This window comes from Hirundo rustica, chromosome 2 (assembly GCF_015227805.2).
Source record: "Hirundo rustica isolate bHirRus1 chromosome 2, bHirRus1.pri.v3, whole genome shotgun sequence".
NCBI classification, from domain to species: domain Eukaryota; kingdom Metazoa; phylum Chordata; class Aves; order Passeriformes; family Hirundinidae; genus Hirundo; species Hirundo rustica.
In genome coordinates this window covers 77,448,632-77,467,519 of record NC_053451.1, presented here as the reverse complement: position 1 = coordinate 77,467,519, position 18,888 = coordinate 77,448,632, and the positions used below count along the sequence as shown (strand labels likewise).

At 40.3% G+C, this 18,888-nt stretch overlaps 2 protein-coding genes across 8 annotated transcripts in view; one reads left to right on the top strand and one right to left on the bottom strand.

Annotated features, from left to right (window-relative positions):
- Positions 1–12,216, top strand: part of DZIP1 (DAZ interacting zinc finger protein 1) — a 41,112-nt gene extending 28,896 nt beyond the window's left edge. For 4 of the 6 annotated variants that reach the window (XM_040055989.2, XM_040055988.2, XM_040055983.2 and 1 more), the window contains 9 exons: positions 27–172; positions 462–657; positions 3,090–3,204; positions 3,380–3,430; positions 4,274–4,476; positions 4,823–4,953; positions 8,288–8,459; positions 8,755–8,799; positions 9,196–11,187. In XM_040055989.2, coding sequence (XP_039911923.1) covers positions 27–172; positions 462–657; positions 3,090–3,204; positions 3,380–3,430; positions 4,274–4,476; positions 4,823–4,953; positions 8,288–8,459; positions 8,755–8,799; positions 9,196–9,278 — 1,142 coding nt within the window. In that variant the 3' untranslated portion in view covers positions 9,279–11,187. Of the gene's footprint in view, positions 1–26; positions 173–461; positions 658–3,089; positions 3,205–3,379; positions 3,431–4,273; positions 4,477–4,822; positions 4,954–8,287; positions 8,460–8,754; positions 8,800–9,195; positions 11,188–12,114 lie in introns of those variants that run through there. The other 2 variants (XR_005699476.2, XM_040055987.2) reach the window with 2 other exon arrangements.
- CLDN10 (claudin 10) overlaps positions 11,056–18,888 on the bottom strand; it is a 54,462-nt gene continuing 46,629 nt past the window's right edge. Inside the window, exons 2-5 of one of the 2 annotated variants that reach the window (XM_040055990.2) lie at positions 17,056–17,217; positions 16,810–16,891; positions 12,108–12,215; positions 11,056–11,426 (exon numbers count right to left, since the gene is read on the bottom strand). In XM_040055990.2, the coding sequence (XP_039911924.1) occupies positions 11,312–11,426; positions 12,108–12,215; positions 16,810–16,891; positions 17,056–17,217 (467 nt within the window). In that variant the 3' untranslated portion in view covers positions 11,056–11,311. The remainder of the gene's footprint in view (positions 11,427–12,107; positions 12,216–16,809; positions 16,892–17,055; positions 17,218–18,888) is intronic. The other variant, XM_040055991.2, reaches the window with a different exon arrangement.

The following is an 18,888-nucleotide window of genomic DNA, read 5'->3' as shown; positions in this document are numbered from 1 at the left end:
AACAGCATTTTTTCTTCTTATTTCAGAAATTGAGAAAAGTGATCTAAAACCAGGTAGAAGTAACCACTATTTAATAAAAGCTCTGAGGTCTGATCCTTCTTTAACTAAAGAACTGCGAGTTGTTTTGGAGCAAGCTCTGGAGGAGAAGCTGGAATCCTTGGGAGTTAAAGCAGTAAGATATTGAATTATTTGAAAGAAGGGTAATATTTGTACCACTTTTCTTCTGTTCTCTTCCACTCCTGTACTACAGTTCTCAACCTATAAAATCCAAAGCTAAATTTCCGTGGTTTAAGTAACTGTAATTCCTTAACCCCTAACCTGAGAGGATGGCCATCAAATTACATCTGTGGATGATATGGCTACACTCATGAGCAATGTTGCCAACTTCTGGGATTTTTTTCTACAAGCTTTGTGATATCTGAAGTCTAAAAGAGTGCTTACAATACAATTTGTTTCCTTAGGGTGTTTGTGGGATATCAAGTGATCACTTAAATAAGATTTTGCGAGCTATTGAACGTGCCAGAGAATGCAAAGAGAAGCAAGAGCCCACCATTCACGGAATTCGAGAGCATCTTGAACGTCAAGTTGGCTTTCGGATTGAAGAGAAATCATCGTCTTCTAGCAGACCTGATTCCTGTGTTCAGCGTCCTGGGGAAGGTTACAGTGGATTTGGGGATTTATTTCATTGTCTTACATTTTATAACTGCTATTTAAAGTTTTATTTAACAACATTTCTGTATAGCTGCTTTCTTGCTTTTCCAAATCAATATTCTATATAGTTATGGATAACTAATCTGTTTTCTTTAAAGGGTTCTTGACATGGCAAATATCTTAGCTCCAGGAAGATACATAGTTTTGTGTTGAGGGTGTAGCACTTTGGCAGAAAATAAACTCCCTTGCTTTCCAGCTGATCCTCACCGATCTGAAGGGCTGGGTATGGCTGCGCTTATTTTCTAATTTTAACCAATTCAGCATTGTAAGTCTGATCAGGTTCCCAAGTGCACCAGTAGTGTGGCTTACAGTCTGAGTCTGGTCTCGTCTTGTGATCCCAGATTCACCAACAGTGACACCTTGGCATCAACTCCTCTTCCCTGGCTGACTGCAGTGATAAGGGTCATCCAACCTCTGCCTGATAACCTACCACTCCCTCAGCATGCCATCCTGGCCACATAATCCCTTAGCTGCACATCTCATGGCATATCTCATGGATGTCCATCATATATCTCATTGCTGTAGGCCTCATTCCTATGTTATCCACTCTATGACTACAGTCACACCTTCAATTTGGTGCCCCTATTTTAATGGTTTTTGGGGGGTTTCTGTAAGGAAATTGTTCATACCTCTCCCTCCCACTTTTCATTATACCACACCCAGACATTATGTGTTTCTGACAGATCATTATCCAGATTTTTACATACTTGTCTATGATCAAAGCAAAACATATTAGAGTCAGCATTAACATAGCAACAACAGGATGAAGTAGTTTATTGAAAATTTCACTAGCTGTGGATGACCATCTGAGGAGAGGGGTCTGCCCACTGATGCTGTCCATCTTAATTCTTACTGTATTCTTAGCAAGGTCCTAAGTAAAATCGATTAGATGCCACTAGGACTGATTCCCTTTCAAATTCAGTGGCATTGTGGTTACCTTTCTAATTTCAGTGGGCAAAGTGCCCTCATGTCCTTCCCTTATATTTTCTGCCACGGAGAATTTCACAAGTGAGAAGTGCATGTGGTGCAGAATGTACTCTAGTTGCCATATTCATTAGCTTCCATCGGTAGAAGAAGGGAGGGTCTCCACTCTGCAGGTCAAGCTTGCTGATGTGTGAACCAAATTTGGTTCATTATGGTAATAGTTGCTCCTACATCAAGGTTAAGCAGTCCTTAGATGGTGAACTTGATCTTCAATGAAGATGTGCTGGCATCATTCCCACTATCATTCCTGGAAAGGGAAAGCAATACAGCTTTCATTGGGGTTTGTCCAGACAGGTTATCCCTTAGTGGCTCAACTTGTTTAACTGCTTGGACTAATGATTAAAGTCCCCTTTTCAGCTCCAAATATCTCTGTTCTGTCTCTTTAAATGCAGTTGAGCAGAATGTCTCTGGTCCGTCAGGGCCAGTGTGAAACAGGCTGCAGTAAGTGCCTCAACAGAACCCTATTCTTCTGTAACAGGGCCACTGGATAGGTTGTGGGATCAAGCTCTGGAACTGCTTCATGTGTTGCTCAGTCCAGTCCCATGATTATCCCTTTTTGAGCAAACTGTACAAGGGATGGGCAATAATAGAAAAACCAGGGATGTTTGCACCAATATCCTAAAGTTCCCATCAACTGTTGTAATTCTTTTAGTCTGGACAGATTGTACCCATGCTCTGTTTTTCCAAGGTTCAGAAGCGGCTCCTTTAATCCACCAGGCTCTGGGGAACTTAACCTCCCTTGGGCCCTTGACACTTGGATGTAGGAGTGTCTAAACTTAAGGCTATTAACCCATTCCTTCCCTTTTCTGTTGCGCAAACAACCTCCATGGGGTCTTCTTCACCTGGTATTGTATCACTGTGTTGCAAAAGTGTAACTACAGGGCCCACACCGGGTGCATGAACAATCTGTTAACCATAGGTCTGGTCACATTCTAAAGAGCCAGTCTATTAAATACAATATATGTGGTTCTTTTGGATTGCCAGAAATATATATACACACATATTATACATACATATATATATACACATTTATATATACATAAACATTAACTTCAGGGTAGCTGTTATAGCACTAACAATACAATTGCAATCACAAACTTAATTTCCTGGGTCGAAACACTTGGCATAGCCAAGGATTCAGTTCTGAAAGATGTCTGATCTCTGAGGACCAGCTGTAAAGCAAGGGGGGTTTATTTTCTGCCAAATTGCTACACTTTTTAACCCAACACATGGTAACTCTAAACTGCTTGGAAGAAAAGAATTACATTTTCTCTCTTTTTTTTTTTTTCTGGTTAAACTATAGCCTGCAGCAGAGACATCTTTAATTGTAGAAATTAAATGTGAAAGATACTGAACATTGATTGTAAGAATGACATAAATAACTTTTCTTGTAGAAAAGCACAAGTTCAGTCCATTGAGAATTTCCTCATTTGCCACATCTCCAAAACCATCAGCTGTCCGCCCACCTGGACAAAGAACAATCATCCCTGAGCATACTTCTACACCAAAGTAAGAGATGCCTTTCTAAAAACACTCGTACCTCAGATAACAGTCCTATGGGTTTGGGGTTTTGTGGCTGATGTGAACATTTCCTCAATTTTAAGAAAGGAAAGAATTCACATAACTTCCATATAAACTTTATGGTCACTGTCAGTCTTGAAATAACTTGTCTCGTTATTTTTAGACCCAGGAAGATTCTTGGAAGTGGAGTTTCCAGAAAGACGTCTAGCATCACGTATGTTTTGTTCCCTTGCCTTTTTGAATAAGACATTTTTGGTGACATGTTTGCCACAAAAAAACTATAATTAAGCTAAAATCATGAACACTCTCTGGGCTGCATACTTCATTTTTTGGTTTAAAGTGTTATTCTATTTGAGTGTGTCGTTATAATCCCTGAAAGATGGCATGGTTCTCTTTCAGCATATGTATTCTTGGTTGTGGTTGAGAAAGAGAGACATTCAATAAGATAATAACTTCCTTTAGTTTCTCTCTTAGATGCTTTTTCTGACTGTGTTAAAAACATATATAGAGACTTTGGTGACCTAATTTTTTCAGTTTATTGATATTTTCATACTACAACCAAAATGATATACAATATTCTACGTATATATTCCATTAATTCCACAGTATTCTGTTCCAATCACATCAGGTGCATTATGTTGCCACTTCCTGCACTTAAAAATTCCCACATCTAACTGATGTCACAAGAGATTTTCTGTGGCACAGATTTCTTTATCCTGAAATTTGCTCTACCTGCTGATCCATGAAAGCCCATCTGTTTTTGCCTGGCAAGACTTGTTTTATATTGGTCTCTTGCTTTACATAAATGGAAAGTCATTTGTGTGTAAGAGAGTATAACTCTTATATCCTTACTCTGGGGATAACTTTCTGAGTTTAATTAGCAGTGTGATTTCTTTAAATTATTTTTAGTAGTTAAAATTTAGGGGAGATTCTGTCTTTTTGCACTAAGAAAAATCCCCATTATTGGAAAAGAAAATACATGGAAGCTTAAGCGTATATACAGTGATACACGCACTGAAACCCAGTAAGTACTCACGTTGTATGTGGTTTTCCTTAGAACACCACCATTCAGTTCAGAGGAAGAAGCTGATGAAGAGGATATGAAACAGTCTTATGTAACCCCAGAGACATTGCAAAAGCAGTCAAAACCATCAAGCAGTGTAGTCCGTGCTTTTCAGAAGCCTCCTAGCAAAAGCGATGGGGATGGGCAGGAGGAAAATGGAATTGAAGAAACTGGAACACCTGCCAAAACTGCTAAAGGTTTTTCACTGCATTTGTATATGGATGTTGTAACAGCTGTGCATGGTTTTGCATTTCATGGTAATATTTCTGAAATATTGAAGGCAGACTAATGAAGGCAGACTACCTAGTCTTGAGTTTATATATATCTATAGGTAGACACTATATTTTTGCCAATGTGTTTCTGTTAATGTAGTACATAGAGATGTGCATCATGCTCTTCTATATAAATGCAGGAAAAGACACAATCTTTGTCTCAGAGAGACTTCTTTTATTTTTACTTTGGGGAAGATTTCTAGAGGGTTTACAGTAAAGTCCCTCCTTGCAAATGGAAAAACTGTCAATTTAATTTTTTTCTGAATTTTAGGAACAGTTGTTCAAAAACTGGCCAAACAAGTTGGAGAGAGTCTTTCTAACCATGGAAGTAAGAACAAACCAGCTGGAGGAATTAATGTTGCACAGGCATTTATGAAGAAAGAAGAGGTGAAAGAACCAAAGGTATCACCCTTAATATGCAGCATTATTACATTAAGTAATTGAATTATATGTATGTTACTTTTTTTTTTTCTTTTTATTTTTTTTTTTTTTCCCTGCTGAAATCATATTGATGCAGCAAAGAACTTAATTCTCCAAGACAGTTTTGGAATTACAGCTAAGTAGTCATTTTGGGTACACCTGCACTGGTGTATAGAAAAGTGCTAGCAAGGGACCAGTGGCAAGGGACTTCATCTGCACTGCTTATTTAGCTTATACCTTGATTGGTTTGGATCACTACAGCTCAAAGTTTGGCTATGGTATCATTCTTCTATTCTAGCAGCATAGAGAATCCTCCTTTACTTGTTTTCCTAGTGTCTTGTTTTGATGGAAGAAAAAAGGAATTTGCTTATCTAATATTTAGAAACATTATTTCTAGAGCTTTATCTAATACGGGTCTCTTAAATACATTTTAATGAGAGGACGCATTCCATTGGTCTTTGTTCTGCATCAATCCAGAATCACATACTGCTTTCAGACCACATCAAGTCTGTTGCTGTTCATTGACTATGGCCTGTGTTCACCAGCAGAATACTAACACAATGGTTTCTTTACCCCTCAGGCTCCTAAGGTCCTAGTCTTCTCCTCTTGCATGTTTAAATACAATATTTTTTCACTAAATTAGCAAATAATAATTACTGAGAATCCTGTTGTCCATAATAAAACTGTTACCTTAGGGCTTCCTAACTGTGAGTTAAATCTGAAACTCCTCACTCCCCCAGAAACAGTGACACTTCTGTTTCATTTTCCAGAAAGGGGGGATTGTTTTAATCAACTTTGCCATGAGGGTAGCATAATCGCATTTAGCCTGTGTCCTTGTAATTGCCATTGATGACGCCTGACTTTGTCCATTGGCTGTGTGGGAGCTGCAAATCACACCAGACTCAAAATTATCAACGCAGACATGACTATTGCAGTGCAATTTTCTATCTAGCGTTATTTCCAAATTCTTTGTAATACCAGATTTTACAAGACCATAAAGTGTTCACAGTTAAATTGACAGGATGATTTTGTAAAGATCTTTAGATGGTGGGTCATTGTGTTCAGGAATTTGGGCTTCAAGAGGAAACACCTGTAGCAAAATAAACCTTAAAACCTATGTTTTAAAAATGCCATGGTTTTCACTGATCACTTCCCTTCCCACATCTTTCAAGCCCCTGAACCTTAAGGCAAGTATTGGGGGAATGAAATCCCTCCTATTGTGGTAGAAGGTTGAGTTTGACACCCCCAGAGAAGCCTGAACTTATATAAATCCATGGAAGCCAGTGAGATGCTACCCAGAGTCCTAAGGAAATTGGTTGACACACTTGCCAAGCCATCCTGCCATGATAATTGAAAAGTCATCACAGCAGGGTGTAGTCTCTGACTGAAAAAAGGAGAATAAGCCATTTTTAAAAAAAACTAAGAATGGGAACCCTGGGAACTACTGGCCTGTTAATCTCACTTCTGTGCCCAGGAAAATCGTGGAACAGATCCTTCTGGACAAAAAATTAGACTATAATGAAAAGACAGTAGGTTTAGATTAGGTATTAGGAATAAATTCTTTACTGTGAGGGTGGTGAGGCACTGGAACAAGTTACCCAAAGAAATTGTGGATGCCTCATCCCTGGAAGTGTTGAAGGTCAGGTTGGAGAGGGCTTTGAGCAGCCTGGTCTAGTGGAAGGTGTTCCTGCCCATGGTGGGGGAGTTCAACTGGATGATCTTTGAGGTCTCTTCCATTTCCATCATTTTATGAAAAATATTGTTGCTATAATTAAGTTAGAATACTTTGTGTCCCTGATGTATCCTGTATGGACACCATGAGTTCAGAATAAGCTTAGGAAACCAGGGCAGGCACTGCTACTTCTTTTCTGGGATCTTTACAGAACTCACCATCTTCTGTGGTTTGGTAATTATATGTATATATTTATGCCCATATTTATATGTTTAATGTAGATATCTTTGTATAGGTCTTTGAGTTAATAAAACTGTTTAGCAGTTTTGATTGCTGCCATGTATTTACACTCGATCAAAACTGAATTCTGTTTGAAGTTGACAAGTTTATCTCTATGTTTTACTTTAACAATCATTTGGGGCTTCTTGAATGTTCAAGGAAACTCTTCCTCCAGCATTTCTCAATATATGTGACTGACTTTCCCATTACCACACCCTCCAAATGCAGATAATTTGAAACAGCACAATAATGGATTCTGGTATGTTAATAATATAGCACACTGAGCAGATCTGTCAGTTTTTGAAAAATAGTTTGCAGTGTTAAAATGGAGTTATGTTGCAAGAAAAAGCATTGCTGCAGTCTCTTCCCCACTTTCGAGACACACGACACGTTCATATTTGTTGATTTTTCTCTAGCATATACATACCCTACATTGTTTCTAATAGCATCTGAACCTTCCTTCTGTGCAATGGAAGCGCCATCTAGATCCTTACTGGAGGAGAGCACTGGAGACCCCAGTGAAATAAGGTTTTAGCTTTGTGAGAAATCACTGTTCGCTTTCCATGGTTTAACTCTCTAAAAAAAGCTCAAGTCCACCAAACCACATCTGACTGAAAAATAGAAAAATGCTGTAGCTCTTCCTGCTGAAGCTGAATGAAGATTTTTAGTTCTCAGGCAGAGGTAAGAGGGACCATGGACTCATTGCCTTCAGGTTCATCTGTTTGAATGCTCTCATTTTGTGAACTTAGTACACAAATCCACCACTTAATTAAAATATGTTTGTACATGCTGACACTGAGTCTTGAGGGGAATGTATATTTAAAGTTTGAGCACTGTGTGGTTTTTAAAATTTTCATTATTTAATTTTCTCTTTAAATAAATGAGTTTTAAATTGAAAAGGCCTTTACTGCAATATTTTTTCCTAGTTTGACTACAGAATGCTTGTGAACTGCCACCTTGCATGTCATATCTTTATTTTCATGTAAATAATCTACATTCTAATGCCTAAAGGCCTTTCATCTCACTGGAACATCCCAGAAAAGGTAATCCTTTTTTAAGGCTGGCATATAATACCTGAAAACAGAGGTTTATGCCAGATACAGCACTGTCAGAACTTTAAATGTTTGCAGTTCCTGACTTAAAAAACAAAAAAAAACCAACAAAAAACCCCCCTTCTTTTAGTTTCAGAACAATAACAGGGAATTAATATCATTTAGGTAATTAATATGGATTTTAAAACCGTGATGATAGATTTCATAAAGGCCATGTGCCAGTGCATTTTTCTTTAGCAGTTTCACATTGTTGAGTTTAGGAAAGATCTCAGCACAGCTTGAACAGACAGGATTTTTTTCTTGTCCCTGTTAGCTCACAGAAGCTGATGACGATGATTGGGATATTTCATCAGTAGAGGAAGACGTTTTATTGATGAAAGATGACAGAGGTCAGAAGGGGATGACGGTTCAGAAAAATGAGCCCGGTGGTGCATCTGTGGTACACGCATGGGGACTCCCCAAGAAAAGTGCGCCAAAGGAGGAAGGTAACGTATTCATAAGTGACTGACCCACCTAGAGGAGAATTAAGTACAATGTGTTACAGATTGCAATTCAATAGATGGTGTTTTGTAAGAAAAGAACAAGGAAAACTCTGTCTGGCTTCTTGCCGTACAAATATCATGGTTTTTATGATACTTAGTGATACATAAACCACACACACATATAAATATACAGAGATGCCAAATTAAATTTTATAATTTTAAACCATAATATTATCAGACTTCAACCTCATCTTAAAAATTAATCATAAAAAATATTTTTTTTCTTCCCAAATTTAAGGGAGAAGGGAACTCACTTGTCTTGAGAATAGTAACAACATTTCAGGTTTGTTCAAGTTATCTAACTGACTTACCAGGCTGAGATAAATATTTGAACTAGTGCTAAAGCAAAAGCCTTAAGCTTACATATAATTTATATAGTGGTTTCTAACCCTAACATTTCAATGTATGTAAAAGTTAAAGCTGCATTATATAAAGATACTTCTGGTTATTTTTGAAGAGAATGTAACATTGACATTGACTTGTACTGTGCTTAATGTTCTGTGAGAGAAACAATCTACGTATTGTCAACACTTGTCGGTTCTTTACTGATTGCAGTTTGGGACTTCCTGAAGTCCACAGATCTTTGCTTACATAGCATGTTATTTTATCTTATAGACAAATACAAAGTAAAAATATCCCCAAAAGAATATTAATAACTGTTGTTTTGTCTGTTTTACAGGCCTTCATGAAGCTGATAATACAAGCACGTTAAAAAGCAGTTTAGTTTCTGTAACAGACTGCAGTGATTCTTCAGATATATAATTGTTCCATTCCTGATGGGAGCTCCTGCTTTCGGGATCTGCTGAGGTTCAAAATGCAGGTGAAAACAAGTGTTTCCCAGTGACTTCTCTCATTGGTCCTGTAATAACAAGGAACACTGTTTACAGAGCTCTTGTGTCTTTCAGTCTGACTCTGAAAAATAGTATTGAAATATGCATTACTGGCCATGTCTGTTTGGAAACAAAGTAATTCTCTCTCTTTGTGGTAGTTTAACCCCAGCCAAGCCCCACGCAGCCGCTCACTCACTTCCTCACCTGTGGAACTAGGGAGAGACTTGAAAGAGTAAAAGCGAGAAAACTCGTGGGTTGAGATCAAGGCAGTTCAATAGGGAAAGCAAAAGCCACACACACAAGCAAAGCAAAACAAGGAATTCATTCCCTGCTGCCCATGGGCAGACAGGTGTTCAGCCATCCCAGGAGAGCAGGGGCCCATCACAGGTAATGGTGGCTTGGGAAGACAAATGCCATCGCTCCAAATGTCTTCCTCTTCCTCCTTCTTCCCCCACTGTATATACTGAGCATGAAGTCACATGGTCTAGAATGTCCCTTTGGTCAGTTTGAGTCACCCATCCCACCTGTGTCCCTTCCAAACCTCCCGTGCACCCCCCAATTTCCTCGCCAGTGTGGTGGTATGAGAGTATGAGAAACAGAAAAGGCTCTGTGCAAGCCCTGCTCAGCAATACCAAAAACATCTCTATTATCAACTCTATGTCCAGCACAAATCCAAGACACAGCGCCATACCAGCCACGGTGAAGAAAATTACCTCTATCCCAGCCAAAACCAGCACACTCATGAGTTCAGTGGTGAAAGTCCCTTTCATTTCTCTGGAGTGAGGATTTTCCCTCTAATGTTTACATTAAGGATTGAAACTGGTCTTGCAAGAAAGCCTGTTAACCAATGAACAGAATATACTGCAGAGTATCACTTTATACAATTTTTAATGCATATTTTCTTGTATTTTATCATGAACTTTATATAAAATTGTCAACATTTTAAAGAAAATATGTCCATGTATTAAACTGTTAAGTTTCTACCATGGTTTACAATAAACACCAAATGAAAAGAAAAAAGCCTCAGCTCTAAACTAATCTTCATTAAGTGCCTCCTATATGGAGATGTTGGTTTGTTGATTTTTGTTGTTGTTGTTGTGGGGGTTGTTTTTTTTTTTTTTTTATTGGAGTTGAGTCTTTGTTAGTATAAAAGGACTACAACTGGAAAAAAATTACAATATCAAGCCACAGTGAGAAAGCACTGACGTGCCATTGCACAAGTACTCAACATTTCTAGTTTGTCCATATTGGCTGCCTTTTTTAAAAAAAATGCAGTAGCGTTTCTACTTAAATGATGTACAAAAATAACATCAAACAAAAAGAACCTTGACTTTGTAGTTCTAATGTAATTTAGATAGTATCAGATACAACATTTTTTCTATACTGTGCCATTATTAAATAGGGCCATTCATTTTTTATATTTACACTGTTGCTCCAAAATTGCCAATTTTTATTGAAACTCCACGGATCCATCCCTTCAAACTTCACAACAAACCTGGATTTGTGTCTGATTTTAGGGAGTCAGTTTAGAAAGCATTTTGTGGTTATTTGTAATCTCTGTTCTCATTTATTGACTTGTATAAATACTCCCTCAAAAGTCATCACATTTCCATGGACAGACAAAGAAAAAATACTAGCTGAATTTTTGAACTGCAGTATGCCAATACAGTGTGTGTGGTGCCATTCCCATAAGCAGCTGACATGACAAACTGAATTAGTAAATACCTCATTTATTTTTTTCAAGAATGTAACATCAGCTCATGATTGCCAGGTATAAACTTTACAATAAGAACATCAATCTTACAATATTATATAATAAAATTTACATCAGTATGTAAAAAGCTGCAAGTTAATATTTTTAAAAGTCATTGTCTTAGTGGTAAGTACAGTGGGGCTGGGGGAATCACTCTGAATGAAACGTACAAAATCACGTTTAAAAACGCTTTGAGTCTTCCAAGAGTGCAACTAAACGTAAGCGTTCTTGTCAAAGTGCTTGGGTGGGCTTTTGTCAGGGACACTGTTGTGGACCTTTGTACGAGAAGACATCACAGATGTGGCTCCATTATAGGCATACCCCCTTCTGTAGAGAAAAAAAACCAACCATTTACAGCTCATCCCACAGACAGGTGACATCTCTGCATCCAGGCGTTACAGTAATAAAGCTAGATGAAATGTGTGGGAATGTACCCACAAATTTCAGTGGAGGGGGCATGTTCCTACTCTGTGTGGTCCCATTCTAGTTAAACATTTCCACTCCAGCTATCTGTCTTTGCATCTCTCTACACACTTTTCTGTAACACATATCCCTCATTCACAGCTGAGTAAATTAGGGCCTAATCATGTAATAATTTAAATTGTAGCAGATCCCAGGTGTGTAGTTACTCTCTATGTTATCACCCCTCTTCAGATGCTGGAGGTCCCACTGCCACCACCGCTCACTTTGGATCTGATGATTTGAGATCAAAGAAACTTGTCTGTTTAGACGTGTAAAGGCCTGACCACTTTTCCTACATCAGTGAATGTTGACAGTTGTAGTAAATTTATGAAATATATATGTATCACAAGTATTTGTTCTGAGTCAATAACTTTTCTTAATTACATTTATGGTGGACAGAGCATTATCCTTAAATCCCGTTATTTTCTTTTATCCACACAATCTTTTTCAGAATCTCATTACAAAGTGTTTTGGAACAGTAATCAAACTGCATACATATAATGCAGAGGTACTGATTTCTTTCAGTAAGTACAACTTTTGTTTTACCTTGCAGAATTACTGTTTTCAGCTATTGAGAAGCAGAATATAATGCCACCAATTATGCAGAGTGAAGCTCCAGCCCATCCAATGAACAAAGCTGCTCCTAATTCATACCTACAAGAAGTCAATAAATGTATTTAATAAAAGAGAGTATGGATTCAACAGAGTTATTTCTAGAATAAAATAACTAAATATTATATTTTTCTTGAATAACCTTGCATTGACACATAAATTATTCACCACAAAATCAGCAGCTCTGCCATTCACTCGTTCTTTTCATTATTTCTCTCTGACTCGGGAGGCCAACTCTGTCCCTGCAATACACTTGGGCAGTGCTTCTCTCCCTGCTCAGCCAGGGTTAGGGAAAGGCCTGGCCTTTGTGCATCTCCTCCTGGACTCTTTTGCTGTGGGGTTATGCCATTCTTTGGCCTGTTGACAGCACAAGCTCCTCCATTTCTGTTTTGTTCCTGTTGGCTCCCAAACCAAACTGGACTGGGCCTTTTGCTGGACCGGAGACTACAAATTTTGCCTACAACTCTCCTTGAGTTTCCCGTCTGGCTCTCAGTATCTGTCTGACTCCATCCCTCATCATCCACACACCAGCCTGCTCAAAGCACGAGGGTGTGTACATATGCATAATATGTATATGCAATATACATGCACATATGTGCAATGTATGCATATACATGCACAGGTGTGTCTGGTATAAGCATTTGCACACACAGGTGCATGTTCTAGTCTCCGTGGCTGGATTTTATCTGGAAGAAACTGCTGCCCAGCCCATCCGTGGGAGAGCGCCCAGTCATCAGCAGTAGTCCCCTCTGCTGCCTAGGCTGCAACCTCTTTGCTGCCCGGAACTGCTCCGTTTGTCTCTAGAGGAGACAGTGGTGCTTTAGGACCATTATCCCACCAAGTCCACGTTTCAGAAGCAACAGTAGTAAATGAAGGGAAAGAAAGGCTTTGGGAAGAGATTATTTTCTTTCCCCTCAGAAATGAAGCTTCCAGACAAGCAGCAAACCATGGATGCTCCTTGTCTAGCTCCATTCCCCATCTCTTTGCCTGAGTACCACTCTTAAGGCACTTTTAGGATGACCTGCTTTAGGCTGCAGCCCAACAGTCTCCAAAGTCTCCTGTTCCTCACCTTTAGAACACACCTGTGTGTCTCTTGCTCCTTCTCTGCTGCAATTTGCCCTTAAGGCAACCTTTATCTCCTCCGGACTTCTGGGACCCTGCACAGAAACACAGGCCCTGTCCTCCATCCAGCCACAATTATCAACCAGGAGTCTGTGCTGTTCAAGCAGATGCTACTAAATTGATTTGTTGTAAACTGTGGTGAGAAAGCCAAATAAAAGCCTCTGCTTGACAGCCCACCTGTGCAACTGCAACACTATGTAGTTGCACTTCTCAGCTAGTTCTGAACATTTCCATGTGTGCAGGCCCAAATTCCACCAAAATATCTAACTGAAAATACCTGTCAGTTGGTCTGAAAAACTCGTATCTTTACAAAATGGCACTGCAGAAGCACTCAAAAAGAATCCAGTGAGGTGTCAGAAGACCCCAGACCATAAATCATCACTGGACCAAGAGGCACATACAAGATTCGTGAAGAGCACGTGAGGATCAGGTGCACAGACTGTGAGGGGATAAAGACCCAGGGATTTCTTTGTTCAGGCTCTCTCTCTGGAGACATCAGGCTCTTGTGGAAATAAACTGACTCTGCCTCTGAACCCTTCCTCAGCATCAGCATGGGGCTTATGGACCCAACCCCCATTTTAAACTGCTGGGATCCATAGCGCCTCCCACCCTGTAAACCACTCCACCCCATCCCGTTCCCTCTCAAAATCTGCCAAACCTGTCAAATTTTAATTCTACTTGTGCTCACGTTTCCAACCACCTTGCTATGGTTTTCACGTGACTCAAGGAGATTTCTGTGTCTCCGAGGACAGGGGGTTCTCTGATTAGAAGCAGAGATCGACATCAAAGCCCATCAAAGATCCCATTATAGTCAATGTGCAAGAAATACACACAAAATGCACTTCTGAAACACTTTCAAGGCACCTCTTTCATTGACCTGTAAAGGCAGATCAGAGGGACTGGCTCAGATGCGAGAAAAGCCCCCTCCTGGGGATCCCTCCATCCCTACAGGACTGCCAGAGCACACCTAAGGTACAAGGACCAGGATTAGGCTCCCCACAGGAGTTGATGCAGACCACCACAGTGCTGGAGGACAGAGCTGGACCAAGATCCAGGAAGGCTGTTGCAGTAACAACTTATTTACCAAGGCCATTTGCCTAGAAAGTGGAAAAAAAAAGTTTCCGTTCTTTTATCTAACAACACGAAATGGTTGACCAGAGGCTGAGGAATTTAAGGAGACCAAGCTGTGTCTTCTCTTCCTGAAACTCTTAAACTGTACAGAAAAGGAATCATGACTACATTTGATAGAATTGGGTAGAAAAGGGGTACCTGAGTGTTACCTACTAGTTGGGACAGAACACACGGGGCTCAGCCTTTGTAGTTTGGCCTGTTTGACCTTTTGAAGCAACATTTGTTACTATACCATGATTAAACAGATGGCGTGTATGGCCCTTCTTGGGTGACTGCCACACCACCAGGTAAATGAGTTTCAGAGCTGTTCTAATCGGTCTTTCTTCCACATCTTCAAACAGAGAAAACAACTTTTCTGATTCAAACTGGTACTTAGGAGGAGAACTCAAGATTTTCAATCACTTATCAATGTCTGTATGGGAAGTTAGTCAGATAATTTGGATAAACAACCCCATTTATCAATAAGATTGGTCATGGTTATGTGAGTTCAAACTGTGTCAAGGGAGAAAATTATAAAGACTAAGAGTTAGGGGTTCTTTAATTAAAAAGGGTAAAGAAGGATGGAGGGAAATCCTGATGTCTGACACAAGGTGCTGAACATCTTGTGTCATTTTTTTCCCACTAACAGTATCTCAAGTCTGTCTTTGACACTTCTAGAATAACTTCATGAGAGAAATGTGTAGTGAAAGGCAGAAGGTTGAAACCCTCTCTAAGTGAAGAGACAATTCCAAATTTCCACAATATACCAGCAAACAGATTAAATGAGTCTGTAAAGCAAAACAAAGTAAGGGTTTGGAGATGGTAACAAAATGGAAATTTTACATCAGTTGAGAGAAGAAGGAGCTGAATGCCACCATTACCTCAGTCTGATGCAGGGTCACTGCATGAGCTACGAGCATTGTGCATAACTCAAATTAAAATTTCAGGATTTCCTCTCTGCCTTTATCTTTGCATTCATGATTATGTCTGCCCACAGCTGAGCTATGCTGGTTGTCCACAAAAAAATGGGAGTTTCTGGAGAGGATATTTTACTACCATTATTTCAATATTTAAACTGGATTTCTCATTTCTTCGCAGTAAAATTCCACCGTGAGGTCTGCCTGCTCTTTCACAGGAATACAGTGTAGGAAAAGGACTTCTGGCAACCACGGTACTTTTTACTAAGAACAGTAAGCCTGATGAATAATTAACTACTGTCTATATAGCCAGGCTCCATTTTCTTCAAAGAATTTCACATTCTTCTTTCTTTTGGAGGCCTTTCGACCCTGCCTTCACTGCATCAAATAAACAGAAACTATAGGGGAATTATGGAGAAAACTAATACAAGATTGTATGGCGAAAACTAATACTGTTTCAAGACAGGAAAAGCAGTGTCAATCCTACAGCAAATGTAGATCCTTTTAGTGTTATTTATTCCGACTGATTTCTTTCTGTCAAAGTGAAACAACGGCTCAGAGTTCCTTACTGATCCCTTACTTGGGTCTCAGGGAAATGTATACCCAATGTTTGACATATCCTGGAATCACTGCCAAGAAAACCTTAAAAACAGCCTTTTAAAAAGAGTTGCCTTTAAAAAAGAGTTTACATCATGTACGAAGGTAAAACAGGGAAGTCTATGATGCTATAATTTACAGCCAACATTTTCAGACTTGGTAGTTAAGAAGTCAATCCAAAATCCATGTGTTGGTTTGTGGATTGATGCTTTTGCAGGTCCTGAGAATTTGCACAGCTTTAAAGGGAGTCTTTAGGGCTGCTCATTATCTCTGGTATGGATCCTAAAATTCTATTAACACTCACTCACTTAAATTTAATTACAATTATAGGCAAAGCATTTATGTTAGTGCTTACAAGATCGTGGGTTATGATAAGGTTTATGATCCAAATTTCAGTCACCTGGATTTGAAAATCTGTCGGCAAAATTCCATCGAGCCTGCAGAAACCTCTCCTCAAGAAGAATCAAGATTGCGCCGTGCTCGACACCTTTATGGAAGCCACCTTCTGCCAAAGGCTCAAGGAAGTACTTTTCTCCCTTCCCTATCAAATGATGCACCTAATGAGCCCCTCTGTCTTATGCAATCCTTTTGTCGAAGCTCTGGCATCCAGGCAGGTTTCACTCCCAATTAACCCCAGCTGCCCTCCCAGCCTGCAGCAGAGCTGGGCACACGAATTGCAGAGCACTCACTGTGTGGCAAAGCGCTTGTTCATTGGATTTCAGCACCTGGTTGCTCCAGTCAGAAACTGTGATTAAGTAAAACTGCAGCCCACTCTCCTCCGCTGCCCAAGGGGAGAAGCAGCTGCTCTCTGTCTAAACAGGCTCTGCTGTGCAGTAGGAAACGTAAGGTCTACTTGTTTGAAAGATTTATGAGTATAGGAAAGTACTTACTTTTGTGCAACAAAAGAAGGGTCAAAGAACTCAGACGTAATCCTGTTTGCATACAGGGAACAACTAGTCATAGAGCACAACCCTGAAAAGCATAAGACAAACCATTCAGTGGAGCTGGCAGCAGAGCTTTGGGCCTGACCCTGGAGGCAACGAAGTCATGGAGGATTGTGCACGGGTTTCTGCGGAAAAGAAGCGGCTCCGGTATGACTTCAAATACTCAAACTGATAGAAATAAAGTATATTTACCAGAGAGTATGAAAATCAGTCCAGCTAAACAAGCTATTTTTGCTTTAGTCTGATCGGAGCCTCCAACTTTTGTACATTTCATCCCAACCAGTCCAAAAATGGCACCGAAGAAGCCCAGGCAGACAGCAGAGATCATCAATCCTCTGCAGGCTTGGATGTAACCTGTGAGAGAAAGAGCAAGGTAATATGAGAACTGGGACCACGACATGTTTTGCTGTAGTTTCCCTCCCTCTGTGCAGCATCAGGCACTCACTATTGCAAATTAAATCCGACCTTGGCTGGAACAGTAGCACTTCACCACTGAGTGTGTTCTTCTAGGTGATGTGTGCCCTTCACAGGGCATCATCACCCATGCCCAGCTCATAAGAATCACACCACGACACTCAGAGCTCCAAACCATTATCCCATTACATGGCACTGGGTATAACATCCGCAAGAGGTTGTACTCATGAGATTAGAAGAGCAACTCCAGGGGTCTGATCAGGGGCTGTCACAGGTTGCAGAGCCCCCCTGTGCACCCAAAGCAAGTCTTATATCAGCCCTGTTGTGCGAGTGTGTCACAGGTACGATATGACTGCCAGTGAGGCTGGCAGCAGTGACCCTGGCTGGGCTCCTGGGCCTTCCTGAGCCTGCCTGGATGTGCCACTGCTCTGATTTGGACCCGCCCAGAAGAAGGCGCTCATTCTGCGAGGAAGTCAGCCACGCACTCAGCTCCATGGACAGCAATAGTCCCTTGGGAAAAAGCAATCACTGGAGAAACAGCTTGCACCTGGCTTCAACCACAAACAACTTGGCTGTGCTGCCCGAAACTGCTCCCAGAGGGACCTCCCAGGGCAGGACCCTTCAATGGGACAATGGGCTGCTTGGCCTCTTCTCCCTTCCGAGAATATCTTGTAATTGAACGACTGTGATAATCTCATATCGCTGCTTACGGGGTGGAACGCTGCAATCTTACACAGCTGAATAACCATCACAAGATGTTTTTCTTCATAACCTGTTCTTACATCTCATTTAAAATGAAAATCAACTCCCACTATTAGGGTATTCATTCTTTCTGCTTTGATCTCCAGCGGGTGGAAATGTTGAGAGCTAAACCACATTGTTATTGCCTATTACACCAAATTTTATGTAATAATAAATAAACAAAAAAAAACCCCCTACCAAACCCTGCATAAAAGTTTTAATATGTAAGAAAATAATATATTAAAGCAGGAACTAGAGGACATCTGATGAAAACAGAAGGCAGCAGATCCAAAAAAAAAGGTGTGCTTGTTTGTAAAATGAAGCTGTGGAATTACAGGATGTATGGGCACTAAAGGTTTACAGAGACCCTGGATACGTTCCTGACAGAGAAATCTGTCTCTGGCTGGCAGGGCTTTGAGATGCAGGCGGCTACTACAGACACTTGGCCACCTTCTGCTATCCTTACTGCCACCTCCTTTAGCCACTGCTGAAGGAGTATCAGCTTTAGGATGACTGCCCCGTGCTTGAACAATGTTTGAAATCCCCCACTGATTCAGAGCTTTGAGCAACAAAGCAAGTTGTAGCACACAATAGCCCTTTTTAGCAGACCTGCTGAACCTGGGCGCTGTGCTGCCCTTCTGTGAACACAACCTACTGGCATTTATCTACATCTGCTGGCACACAGACGGACTTCTTTCATTTGCAACATGCTTCTGTAGCCCACCTGCTCAAGAAACACACAGTCAGTGAAATAAGTGTGACTGTCAGAAGGCTCACATGTTGGGATGCAAGAGAGAGAGTGATTTGTGCAAGACTCAGGTTTGAAGACAGCAGCCTTGCTTTGTTAATTTTTGCTATAGGCATGGAAAA